This window comes from Apteryx rowi, unplaced genomic scaffold (genome assembly GCF_003343035.1).
Source record: "Apteryx rowi isolate R43461 unplaced genomic scaffold, aptRow1 scaffold_16, whole genome shotgun sequence".
NCBI classification, from domain to species: Eukaryota; Metazoa; Chordata; class Aves; order Apterygiformes; family Apterygidae; genus Apteryx; species Apteryx rowi.
The window spans coordinates 5,330,060-5,343,422 of NW_020447863.1; the positions used below are offsets into that span (position 1 = coordinate 5,330,060).

The window sequence follows — 13,363 nt, forward strand, 5'->3', positions numbered from 1 at the left end:
TACCCCTCCTGCCCCCGTGATCCGGCTCTGCACGGCCACATCCTGCRCCCGTGTGGTCGCCCACAGGCACCTTTCCTGCTGCAGGGACGTTCCAGTTTGCACCYGCGCACAAAAGACCAAGCTGTGTCCCGGCTGCTGGCAGGCATACGTTTTGAACAAATTCTCTTTAAACTGAACCACTAATGGAATGAGGGGCAATACCGTAGCTCGTGTATATATATGTGCATAACTCCATGGTCTTCCCTGGAGCTGTCCCAGCTTTCTCCATAGGAGAATTCACTCTCAGAAGTGCCCCATGTTCCTCAGGACTGAGCATTGCGAATCTAATGCCCTTATGGAAGTGTCATTGCCCATTCCTGCCCCACAGGGGAAGAGCAGGGAGAATTGAGGTCGCTCTCTCCATATAGGCAAGCTAAAYGCTGAAAAAGCAATTTATTTATTTTATAAGCAGATAAAAGGCTCAGGGACATGCTGAGACCTGGTAGATGTTCAGCATCACCTGCATAAGTTTTGTCAGCAATTCTGGGTGTGTCATCAGAGGAGGGTTGCCAGGAGCTTTCTTGGGCGCTGTCCTGGTGGCTCTGGAGGACTGTGAGGCAGATGGTTTCGTGATGGGGACAAGGTCTGAGGGGGTGGCCAAGGGGAGACATCAAACCTGCGCAACAAAAGGGAGCAGCTGAGGGGAATTTGGTTAGTCAAGAACTTAAAAAGGAGTTATTAATGAATGACAGGTAATAACACAAATGGATCGGAGCTAGAGCAGACTTAATCAGAGGCACTTGGCTTGATATGATGCAACACTTGGCCTGAAAACCTTAAAAAGACAGGAAATTGCCATGGCGCATAATAAATAGTTAAAACCTGTCTGGTCTCAAACCACGACAGCATCTTCCGTGAGCTTTGCTCTGCCAGGGAGGGCTTGAGAACAGTGGCTCTTGCCATATTCCAACCAACATATCATCATTGATGTGGCAGAAAACAGCAAATCATGCCTGATAAAATGCATATATGACTCGAAATTTGGGGAAGTAGAAGATAATAAAGACGATAGTTCACTGATAAAACAGAGGGCTTTGTTGTTAAGGGAGGGGTGGAAGGTAACGACATGTTTTTCATATGATCATAGGGCAAAAAGGGCTGGACACCCCGGCCCTGCAAGGGTCAGAAGTGACTTGGTGGGGGGAGGATGATCAGCGAGCGTGAGCTCCCGCAGTGGGATCTGGCAGGGGGACTGCCTGTAGGACAGGCTGTGCGGAGTAGGAGCAGAGAGGAGCTTTGCCTCTGTTCAGGATGGATGGGGCTGGGGACAGGGGCTGGGTCTCATTAGGGCTGTGCAGACTGGTGACCTGCTTCAGTTTCTGAGCTGAAAGACAGCGTTAATAATAATAAAAGTTTGAGGTTCTGTCAACTTCAGATGAGGTTTTCTCGTTCCTCTGACCTCTGTCCCCAGAACGATAGCTGGAAGACTTGCGTTTTGTCTTGAATTTGTTTTTACCCAAAATGTGATGGTTTGGGCAATGGGCCAAAGCAAAGGAAGTTACTTCCTTCCTTTTCCTTTTCCCCAGTACTGCAGAGGATCTGGTGCTGTCAGTCCCCAMGGCCCCATTCCTCCACTCCCAGCAGGGCTTGAACAGCCTGCAAGATGTCTTGCTCCCTCCTTTTAAAATGCTCCATTTATACTTTCAGCTTGACAAAAATGAGCAGCRATTTAGGAGGTTCATGCCCTCTGGGGCAGGTGAGTTCCTCAGCCTCACCCAAACACAAAATACTGAATACAAAGCTGGCCACATAGCTCCTTTCAGCTGAAGTTGAATCTCAATTTCCTCTAACTTGTAATAGAAGAAAAAAGCTGCCATTTGTTGGATTTGTGGGCTGCTTTATTTGTCATCTGAGCTTGCGGCTGGGAGCTGGTTTTACTGAAGTCAGGTGGAGGATCCTCTGGGATTTTCATCTCTCCCAGCATAGGGTTCTGGTGGAGCAGGCTCTGCAGCCAAGGCTAGAAATGTTGGAATCGGTCAAACTTAAGGAGATCAAGAAGAGAAAATGTAGATGTGCTCCTTGCTGCCTGACCTTGTCAATTTTATTACATTAATTCAAAGCAAATTGAGAGAAGATGAAGTATGTTCCTGTGCCTCCCCATTTCTGCTCCTGGTCCTGCCCAATGTAAGGGGAGGACTCCCCTTGTGCTCCACTGAGCTGTAGTAGGCAGAAGATGTCACCAAGTGAAAAATCCCTTCTTGCTCTCTGACATTTCCTTTGCTTCATGTGTGTCTCGCGAGCRGCAGCTGTTGGACAGTCCCTCATTTCTGGGCCGCTAGAGCTGCACGTCAGGCCAGGCTCTGTCCTGCGCTGCCCTCACCAGCMCACATTGCCTTCAGTCATCCAGCTCACGTGCAAACTGGATGCTCAGTCTGCACGCGCTGAATCCCTCTGCCGTGTCATGCCTACAGGAACAGCTTAACTCTTTCCTGAACAGAGGTTTCCGTTTGCCTTGGTCCTAAGAATGGCAGGTACCAGCCACTGGATTTTGCAGTGCTGGATGCTGAGATGTCTGAGCTGCGGCCTGAACCTCTGGTACAGTAAAAGAAAGCCAGACCAAGGCTGCCAACATCTTGAAAAGCACTTTTGAAGGTGATATCACATGAACCCATGTGCAGGTTACCCCAAATGCTGGTGCATTCCTGAAATTTAGCCCTACCCTGCATCCTCATGATGTGCCCCAGATTTCAGGGTAGCGGAAGTGTGTGCAGGTATATTAAAGGGGCTTTCCTTTAAATAACCTTCATTCAGTTGGAGCCAGCGCTCTGCTAGCGTTTTGCCTGAGTAAGAGCATGCAAACTGATGGCTCTGGACCTGGTGGCAAGGCTGCTCCTCTGTGCAGAAAGGCCCCTGGGCTCTGTTTCTTCTGCCAGTGTGTATTTACCTGGGTTAGATGATGTGAAATGGCACCAGCAGATGAAGCCCTGGATTGATGTAACCCGTAGCTGGCGGATCAGGCAGCTCCCTGGGCAGTGAGAGTTCCCAGGCCAGATCTCTTTGGGCAGAGAGAGTGCTTGTCTGCCAGTTTGGTTGCTCAGCAGTGGATGATTAGATAAACAGGGATTTAACTCTTAGATAAACTCTGCTTCCCTGATTTTGTGAATCTTTAAGCTGCTCAGCCTGAAGCTGAGTTTTGAGATGACTTGATGTACTTTCTGGAGCAGAAGTTCTTTCTGAAATTTTTTCTCACAGCTCTAATTCGGAGGTCACATTTCCCAGATGCTAGCAAAAAGAACAGCTAAAATGATGTGATTAAAGTGTTGGAAAGGTTTGAGAAAGGCTCAGATACTGCAGGGTGGTTTTAGAGGTGAAATGCTGTTCCCCAGGGCCAGCTGTGCGGAGTAGGAGATTGCTCTCTTCTGGGCTGTGTTAAAGGAAGAGGGATTGAGAGCTCCAGGGGCTGTTTGCAGCAAGCGGGTGCTGAGGGATATTTCAGAGAGCAAATACAAGTGGTGTCCATTGAGCTCAGCGTTACTGTCACTGATGTTGCACAGCTTTGAAAACCCTCTTGCGTGAGAGGAAAGGGCATTTGCAAAATGGGAAAGCAGCAGACCTGCTTTCTGTTTGCCAGAATGATGTTTGCAATGGGAGCTCTGTATCTGGCTAGTCTCAGAGCTGGGGTTTCCCATAAACGCTTGTCATCTAATAAGCTCATTAGAGACACCTTGCTGGCCTGTAAAGACAAACTGAGCTCTGTGTCCTTGTTGGCTGCTCCAAAAAGAGGTGAAAAAGCTTCTTCAGGTCATGTTTCCCTCTTGGATGCTTAGCACATGTCCTGCTTTCCTGGATATGCCTTRCCCTCATGCACTGCCCCTGTGGCACCACTCTTCCCTCCTTGTCTTCCTTGGCAGCAGCATTTCTCAGTGCAACGGAGTCTGACGGACCTGGGGTGAGATGGGGTCGGGGTGGCCCTACAACATGAAGTGTCAGGTCCATCTTGCTACACTGGTGCCTCTCCCTGTTCATGGGTGTCTGTAGGACAATGAAAAGCCCMTGTCCAAAGAACCAGCCCTTGGTATCACAAGGGAGGAAGGGCACATCCATSCTTTACCTTTATCTCTAGAGCCTTCCTGGCCAGACATAAGCCACACAGCAGCGAGCCGTACTTCTCTGCAGATTGCTGTGCCCAGCGACTGGCAGCTCCGTGCAGATCTTCTGCTCAGGCGCCCATTAGCTACTGCTACGTTCGGTCATCTCAGCCTTTGAATAGAGCCTGTGGTGCTACTGCCAGCATTTGTTTTTTGGGCATCACCGGTGTGCCCAGCAGTCCAAAAACCACAGGAAGAGAAGTAGTGCCCCCCTGCCCCTCCCAGCACAGCTTAGCATGGGAGCAAACTGAACTTTCTCATCAAACCTAGCTCTGTGGGTCATGACATAACCTGCCAGCAGTTGCCCATGTTTTGTGGACAGGATATTCCCAGGGCTTGCTGTTTCACTGGTGGAAGGCTTGCTCTACAATTTAAAAGCTATTGTAGTCTGGAGTCCATTTCCGAGGTACTTCCCCTCTGGGATCTCTGCTAGAATTGGATTAAAACCAATGCTCTGAACGTTTGAGGCCAGGGGCCGGACAGAGCTGAGCTGGGCTGGGAGCCGTGTCCCCGTACCACCATGCCGTAAAACCAGCAGAGCTTAATATTGAGAGTCTGTGCTCACTCTGGGATCTGTGGGACAGAGCTGCTGGCAAACTTCATCTTCGTTTGGGCTGATTCAAGCTCATGTGCAGAGCCTGGCTTTATCCATAGGGTTATTATTGATGCTCCACTGCCACCCAGGCTGGTAGCACCGCTGAAGCAGGTAGGAAAGAAGTCATGGGAAGGGAGCAGAACTGCATTACCCTGATCCTGCTTGTGGCAACATCCACCCYAGAGAACTGATCACCTCCCTGCACCTCTGTGAGTGCATATTGTAGCACAAGCCAGGGGAGGTTGTTGTGACAGTGAGATGAGAACAGCCCCCAGGTTAGGTTAGTCATGGAGTTCCAGGCTCTGAAGGTCTCAGGGCAAGTTTGGTTYGTTATTATTATGCCTTTACTTTGCAGCAATGGGTAGAGCCACACTCAWGTTCCAAGTACTGTTGCGATGGGTCGTGCGCAGACCAAACACAAAGAGGGCCATGCCTGCAGCGTGCCTGATCTGCGGGCACTCGGGTCTTGGTGGCCTCTCCTGCGATGGGGTGATGTTCTCCTGGATGTCCTCCACTGATCTCTGCGCCAGGGAGCCAACGGTCCCTCTTTGGTTGGTGTCTGCCAGGATAACTGGGAGCTCTGTTGGGCCTGACCTTGGGTCAGTCATCTCTCTGCAGTCCTGGGGCCGCAGGGCTGGGGCTCAGCCCGGGGAGGCATCCGTAGGTGGGAGCTATTCCCATGTAGCAAAAGGGACCTTTTCCTTTGAGGAGTCCCCGGCCGCGGCAGGGACCGTTTGGGGTCTGTGTTAGTTAAGCCTGGTCCTCCTCTGCCATAGGCACCTTGTGTTTTCCTCCTGCTCTGGCCGTGCCCAGCGCCGGCRTGGGGTCCAGCGCTGCCCTGGGAGCTGCGCTCTCGCCGGGGAGGCTTCCGCGCCAGCCGGCACGCAACACCTGCAATAACATGTTTTTCGAAACGCTGGGGTGAATGCAGTTAGAAAGCCACTGGCAGCCACTTCAGTCGCTCACTTTATCTGGTCGCAAACGCCCCCTTCACGCCATCTGCATCCTCCTTTCCCAGCACTGCGAGATTAAACCGTGTTTTCTCTTTGTAAATATTGGCAGGGAAAGCGGCAGCCTCCCTGAATGAAAACAATAGCAGGGAGGCCGGTTCCCAGAGCGGGCCCTGACCAAGGCCGCGGTGCGCGGAGGTTTGCGCGCGACACGTTGCAGCCCCGGGACTAGCTGCCTTCTGCTGCTCCGGCCTCTCTGTTACGTGGGTGTCCCGAGCTCAGCAGCCAGTCGGCTGGCAAAGCCTCGGCAGTTCGGTCTCCTGGCAGGGACTAGGCTCTGGGGATGCACGCCGTAGGTAGAGCTTTATCCCACGTAACGGTCAATCCTTCGCATTTCTGTCCTCCATCTGGCTCGAACCCGACGTACTTTGCAAGCCTGTGCTCTTGAGGCAGAGCGGGGTGCTCAGCCCCCGTGGACTGGACTGCCTCTTTCCCATCCTTTGCTACAGCCAACTCTGYGTTGCATGTTATTTGGGGGGAGCACAGCGACGGAAGAGGCAGAAACAGGACCCTTCCCATGGGAATTGTGTATTGGGGAGGTTTTAATACCGCCGTAAAGGAATAAGGTGCCGAGATCTTGCTGCCACAGTGTAGAAATGAATGTAAAGCATGCTGGGGTTGAGAGGTTCGGACAAATGTGCAGTTCGTGTCACCCCTCAGCCCTGCCCGCAATGCCCAGGAGATGCGTCAGCATGGGCTCTCTGGTTAGACGAGAGAGAAATAGTTTGAAAAAATGGGACAGTTGACTCTCCCCTCTGACTTCGTGGATCAGAGGGCAGTCTCTTCTCGTGGCTTTAATATTCCCCAGGTGGCTGTGTCTGGGCAGCCTTGGTGGCTTGCCGCAGCTGAGCGGGGAGGGAGAGGGGTCCTTCTCTCCGAGCAGCTGGTGGAGGCTGAGCATTGCTTGCCAAATTCAATCATGGAGATGGGGACTGTAATCGAATCAGCCAGGGGCTGCATGGCGGGATTAGGTGAGTCGCGCATCCGTCACAGTAAAGGGGATATGAAATGCCCCTGGAATCGCTTTAAGCCTTGCACCAGGGGAATTGCAGGAGCTCGGTGTGGACCGGAGTGGGCATTAGTTACGGCTTCGCTGCRGTCACCGGACTGTCTCAGCTGCACTGATGTCTTTTGGGTTCGGCTGAGTCCTTAAAATTGTTCACTTCTGCCCAGAGTGCTGGGCGGGGAAATGCCACCCCAGATTTCCAGCACGGCMAACTGGTAACTGTCCTCTCCTCTGAAAGTCGGAACGATTACGTAGCTTCCTAGGAACAAGTCAGTGTGGTGCAGCCTGGGGAACTGGAGAGATGGGGAAGTCTGGGGTGGAAAGAGCTCGGTGTCCCTCCAGGGATGCTCAGAGCATCACTGCAACCCAATATCAGTGGGGCAAGGAGAATCCCCCACCACCTTGTGTCCCTGAATCATGAAGCACTGTTTAATGCTGGTGACGTGCAAGTAAGTCTGAGCACGCGTTTTCAATGTTTAAGCCTGTTTCTACTGYAGGACTAGATGTGGTGATGTACTGATATCAGAAATATCAAATCCTGTCTTGCCTGCAAGTGTCCTTGGAGGGGCAAAGAACTGGACTAGGGCATCTCTTTCTCTATAGCTGACACGCGAGGTTGATTTATTTACCTCTTTGGTAGGGTTTTTGGATGAAGCATGAATGAATTGGCATCCAGTGGGGAAAAAAAAAATTGTAAATGGTGTGACTAAAAGGCATTTCCCCTTTTGGTTGTGTTGTGTCTCTTGAGTCACAAAACTGCAAGTTCCCTAGTTCTCTGCTGACCTTTCTGGGAAAAATTGGCTAGCCGAGACCTGCCCTTCTGGAAGGAAATCCTAGGGGGAAATGAAAGGCCTTTTCTGTGCCCTTTTAGTGTAAGACTCTTTTTCTTCATAGTTCTGCCTTAAACTTCCACTTTTTTCACATTTAGCCACAGAATGAGATAATCCAGCCACAGGCATTTCTGGACTCTTTTTAAAGAGAGACCAACAAAATCCCAATAGGCATCAACTGCTAACTCATGCTTAATTTTTAGTACAAGAGATGAGCAGTTCAGGGGCTGGGAGACATTTGCTGAGGGAATTTTGTCAGAGGGTTTCTTAAATGGGTGGGATTTGGCCCAAAGAAGACCTGTTAAGGAGGAACAGGTCCATACAGAAAGTGTGTGTGTATGTTTGTGTGTGTAGGGAATGGAACAGGGCATGAGGGGAGGTGGTCAGGCAAGACTGGGCTTGAGGTGGGCTCAGCTGGGATGAGTTTCTATCATTTCCCTCAATTTCTTCTTCACTGCATGTGATCTTCTTCACTGCGGTGATCATGCATGATCAGAGCTAGAGCATCATTTTCAAAATGACCCCTGATGCGTCTGCCTCGCTAAAGGAGCAGAAAGGGAGAGTCTGGCCCATTTGTGCAAACCCGATGCCGTCGCTTCTCCTGAGCTTTGCAGTCCTCCCAGCCCTGCCCAACCCAAAGGCACTTGTTTTTCATCAGTTYGTGCTGTGGCTTCTCATTAATGTTTGCGTACAGCAAAGAGCAATTTCCACCCTCTAGATTAGCTTAATAGACACATTTCCACTGCGGTGTCACAGGGTGCAGCGTTGCTGGTGTTCTGGCTGTATCTTACCTGCCTGCTCSCACTTATTAGAGCAAAAAGCTGCTGCTCTGCTTCACAGCAGCCTGTCACCCTGCGCCTGGAGGAGGTGCCACTYTGAAGCTAAATACCCATGCATTTTGCTTTCCCGTGCCCAGAGCGCTGGGCGCACATTTGGTGCGAGCGCTCCTGTTAAACTTATGTTCATCTGATACAGTGTGTTGGAAGCAAGTAGTTTGCAAACRAAGCCGGAGCCTGTGACACGCTGCTAATGACCTTCTCTCTGCCTGTGTTTCCTTTACGTCAGAAGTCGGAGTGCTTATTAAGTTTGGAGGCTTACTCCCAGGAGCAGAAGAAGAGGATCTGCTGGTGTCTGGCTGAGAACATCACTAAGCAGCAACATCCGGCATCGGCTCCTACGGAGAACAAGGTAAGCGACCCATGCAGGGGCCAACCCTCCTGCTAGAAAACCCTCCTAGRAGCATCACTGGGCTCTGCCTGCCACAGGGGCTTAGCTTGGATCATGTTCCTGCCAGGAGAGCCATTTCTGAGGCTGTTTTTTCCAGGTGAGGAGCGAGTTTGTGTTCGGGGGCTGCTGTGTCTGCAGCTTCCTGCCCTGCTCAGGAAGCATTTATTGCATTTGCCTCCACTGACCCAAGTCGAGGCAGACTTCAGAGRACAGGCTGCTTCTGATGCCTCTTGGCATCTGTGTTTGGAAAGCTGAGGCCACACAACCCAGCATGCTGCCTTTAACTGCTTCCCTCAGYGTGTGGCTCTGGGGCAGGACTGAACGCAGAGGGTGAAGTTCACCCCATGAACTCTGGGCTCTGCTTAAAAGGCCCAGGTCATGGGAGCAGCGTGGCGGAGATGTGCAGTCGGATGGGCTCAGATGTTCAATCTGGCCTCTGCAGATGCCCTCAAAGCACAGAAAGGTCATTTGATGAATGCTGTTTTTCATACATAGCAAGGCAGAACCAGCCTCAGCCTGGCTCAAGAGTGTTGTCTTGGGAGTGCTGGCAAGAGAAATGTGTGTGTGGAGCTGGTCTAAAGCACTGCCRGGCATGCCTCCCCTGCATGGGTGTGGGGAGCATCTCCCATCTGCTTGGCTTCATGGCTTGGGCTGCCACCAAGGGGTTGTTTGGRACAGTGGCAATTAGTACTGGGGTCATCTTGTTCCCCTGGGAACTGAGTTCAGACTGTTTGTGGGTGACTTGCTGCTCTGGGACGAGAGAAGCACCCTGTGCCAAGCACGGTGGAAGCATTTAAAGAGCTTTAATCTCGGCAAGTGGGTATCTTGGGGGTAAAAACACCCGAATATCCTCCCGTGTGCTGGTGAACCRTGATGGAGCTGCTCCTGCCCCATGGCTGAGCTGGGAGCATAGCTACAATGATGCGTGGACAGAGTCTGCTGCTTGGTCCTCTCTTGCTTGAAGGCAGCAGGCTTTCACTCTTGCTGTACATGCAGATGAAAGTGGGAGCAGGMAGCTGAGCTGTCTCCCAAAATCAGAGGCAGAGACAACATGGCTTTTGCTCTGCAGTGTCCCAAACTGGGTCAACACAAACATTGTCTCTGCAGGAGACAGAGCCTCCAGATTCCTTTTCCTGCGCATTTCAGATGTACCAAAATAGCAACAACATAACAAGCCTGAGAACCTAGTTAGCAACCAAATCTATAGAAATGCAAATAGCCCAGGGCAGCTAATTCAATAAGGTGACAAGACTCTGCCGCGTCTCTTGCTTTCCCATGATCTGTCTTGCTGGCACGATGCAGGTGCCCAGGCGGAGGGTCTGGAAGGTGCTTGACCGTAGCTAGCCATGCAGGCAAGGTAGCTCTGCAGAGATACGGGCTGCTCGGCCTGCGTGTGGGTGTGGGTGTGTGCAACTGTGTGTGTGTGTGTGTGTGTGTGTGGCTGGGCCACTCTTGGGGAGCTTGACATGGCTCTGCTCTCTGCTGGATCCAGCCATGGGCACCACCATTAGGGAGTAAGGTGGGACACATACAAATCTGAGTGTCCCAGATCCCAAAAGGGGTGATGGCATCTCTCCATCACAACATTTTATGTGCTTTGGGACTGCCTGGGTTTTCAGGCAATATCTCTGGTCTTTCCCCCAACCTCAAACTCCATATTCTTGGCAGGGTGTAGGATTGTCCCCTGTCTTGGCTATCTACAAGCCCTGTGGCTCACAGCAAAGATGTGGAGAGAGTCTGTTCCCAGTGCTGGTGAAGGGGTCTGCCTGCCAAATTGCAGCTCCTGTAGCAAGGCAGCCAAAAAGGCAGTTGAAAAAATATCGTAGAAGACAGCACAAACCTTTCTAAGGCTTTTCTGTGCCTTGCTGGCCAACAGGGAGCTCCTTGTGCGTGGTTGGTAGTGGGCACGAGCCACTCCAAAGTCGTTACAAGGGGGTTTCGCCTGGGCCTGCCGAAGCTGAGCAGAAACCCTGCCGGTGGGATGTGGGGCAGGGAGGGAGAGACGGAGCAGCCAGACCAACTGCCAGGCCAGTTGAGGTCCCATAACCAGTCCTCCTCCCCAGCAAGGTGTAAAGTGGCTGCGATTTTAAAGCTAACTCGATCGTGAAGTGCCACGATGCGAGAAGAAACACCACGGGGAAGGAGGAGCCGCTGTGCGGGAGGCAGCGGCCAGCGAGCAGAAGGGCGAGGGCGCTCGGCGGGCGCCTGGGCTCTGCGCTGAGCGTGGAGGCGTCCGCGCTGCCTGACGCGAGCCAGCTGCAAAGCCGGGCTTGCTGGGCCCAGCCTGCCCCCCCGGCTGCTCTGTGGCTGCAGACGCATCCCCGGGGGGAGGCAGCACGGCGGGAGGCTTCGGGAGCGCTCCGCGCGAGAGGCAGGAGCTGGAAAAACCGGCTGCTTCTTGCAAGGCGGACGTGAACCGTTAGCTTTGCTGCTTGCTCGCGAGCCGTTTGATACTACGGCTATTTAAGGAAACAGGACGGCGCGTGTGCTCCAYGAATAGACAAATTACGGCTAGAAATATCGGCCTCCGCACGGCCGATTTCTGCTCCAAGCACGAATCTGATTTGCGAGGCCTTCAAAACTGCGCTGCCTTGGCAAGAGGCAGCTGTTTGCGCCGCAGCCGGAGCGCAGCCGCGGGGCGTCTGGGCTTTGAGGAGGGCYGGGAGCGCCGGGCCGGCTCAGCCGCGGTGCCAGGCAGAGACGTGCYGGGTGCCAGCTGTGCGCTGAAGCCGGAGAAAGGGGCACTGTTTTGGCGGAGAGCGTATTTTCACCAGCCTTTGCAGACGCGATGCCAGGAGGCGAGCTGATACCGGCTCTCCCTTCACCGTGTTAACGCTGCTTTAAGCCGTGCACGAGAAGATGAGTTAGTTCCTGAGTCCTTTCTGCTGCATCTTTCGGGCAGGGCGGAGGGCTCGTGYGAAAGGATGGCGCGAAGGATCCCTGGCGGGACGGTCACAGCTGGAGAGGAGGTGGCCRACCTGGTGGAGGAGAGTTGGCACGTTTGCAAATTCTTGGAGCTGTCAGCAGCAGACACGTTTTGGGCTCCGGGATGGCATCGCTTGCGTTTCAAGGCCCTCTGAGCCATGCCCACGTAGGCCAGCACCAAGGGGAGGAAGGTCCAGGTTGGCTCAGAGACGCAGCTCTGCGGAGCGGTTGTTACCACCCATGGGGACCATTTTTGGGGCATGGTGTCAGGTGTGGAGGTCTGCACTCTGCATGGGGCACTTTCTTTTTCAAAGCAGCTAATTTCAGCGTGCAGTGGCTAGTTTCTGGGAGACACACGGTGCGCCTAGTGCCTGCTTTTGGAGAGGAAGGAAGAGAAAGCCGTGAGGAATAAATCAGTGAGGGTCCTGCCGCCATCGGGGCTGGCGATGGGGTCCTTCTGGCCAGCCGCCCATCCGCTCTGCTCCCGCGGCTGCAAAGAGGCTCGGCCACGCTTCGTTAAGGGCTGAGCCCGTCCTGCCGTCCGCAGCAAGTCGGTCACAGGAGGGTTTCGTGGACGTCTTCTCAGGGTGCAAAGCCTTCCCCATCCTCATCCTCGGATGCGGGTTTGCCCTCGGGGGCTRCTCCTGCCTCTCGGTTGTGCTGCGCAGGGATCTGCGGGACCACCCTGCGAAACGGATCCCCCGAATGACCCCGCTGGGTGACAGACTTCCCGAAACAGGATGGCGTGGAGCCTGGTGATAGGCACGGGCTGGTGTGGAAGCTCAGCCGCAGCGATGTGATTACGGCAGAAGTAGCTTTCCGAATTAATCGAGTTAGCGAGGCTGCCTCCTTGGGCCAGATACGAMCATCTGCCCGGAGCGCGGTGCTTTTTTTTAACCTCGCATCGCTGCAGTGCTCCTGTTTGCAGCCCGGCCYCGCAAAGAATTGCATTAGCGCGGTCGAGGAGATGGCAAACTGCAGAACAGGAGCGAGGACGAGACGCCAGGGGCTGGRGCATCTCCGGCTGGTTTTTGCTGCCAGAGAAAACAGATGTGGAACAACACCCTGATTATAACGACCTACTCGGACCATCTTAATTCTCACCGTGTGTTTCTTCGTGTCTTCCACACTCAGAACGGCTGATTGCTCTTCCTTCTGACTCCACGACCTGAGGTTGCTTCGCAGATGATGGCTGGCTGTATCCGAGAGATGCAGATTATCCTTAAGGCTAAATAATTACGGACGCTTTGTGGTGCAGGCTTGGGAGTCGAGGACGGGCACTCCCGTTGGTTTCCCGCGGGAGGCGGCGGATCCTCCGCGCTGTCCGAAGCCCACCCGCGTGTGCCTTTCTCCCGCGGCTGCTGCCGGCGGGAGCAGGCGTGCACCGACGCTCTGCCCCTGCCCTTCCCGGCAGCGCTGGCTGCCGTGCTGGGAACRGGAGGCTGCGCGGGTGCGCGGCCCGGGAGGGACTGTCCGGCCCCTTCCTGCCCCTTTCTCCCGGCAGGAAGGGCAGGGCCGTTTCTCTCGCTATTTACAGCCCGTTTGACAAGTACAAGTAAATGCGCTGTCAACAAAAGCAAACAGTGTGTAATCGAGGGATGATTGAAACCAGGGCCGGCCGGCGTGGCGGAGGGCCGGGTGTC

At 53.5% G+C, this 13,363-nt stretch overlaps 1 protein-coding gene across 2 annotated transcripts in view; it reads left to right on the forward strand.

Moving 5' to 3' along the window:
* The window catches only part of RGS3 (regulator of G protein signaling 3), a 97,517-nt gene that overhangs the window by 58,897 nt on the left and 25,257 nt on the right, over nt 1–13,363 (forward strand). For both annotated transcript variants that reach the window (XM_026059765.1, XM_026059766.1), the window contains one exon: nt 8,634–8,756. In XM_026059765.1, the coding sequence (XP_025915550.1) occupies nt 8,634–8,756 (123 nt within the window). The remainder of the gene's footprint in view (nt 1–8,633; nt 8,757–13,363) is intronic.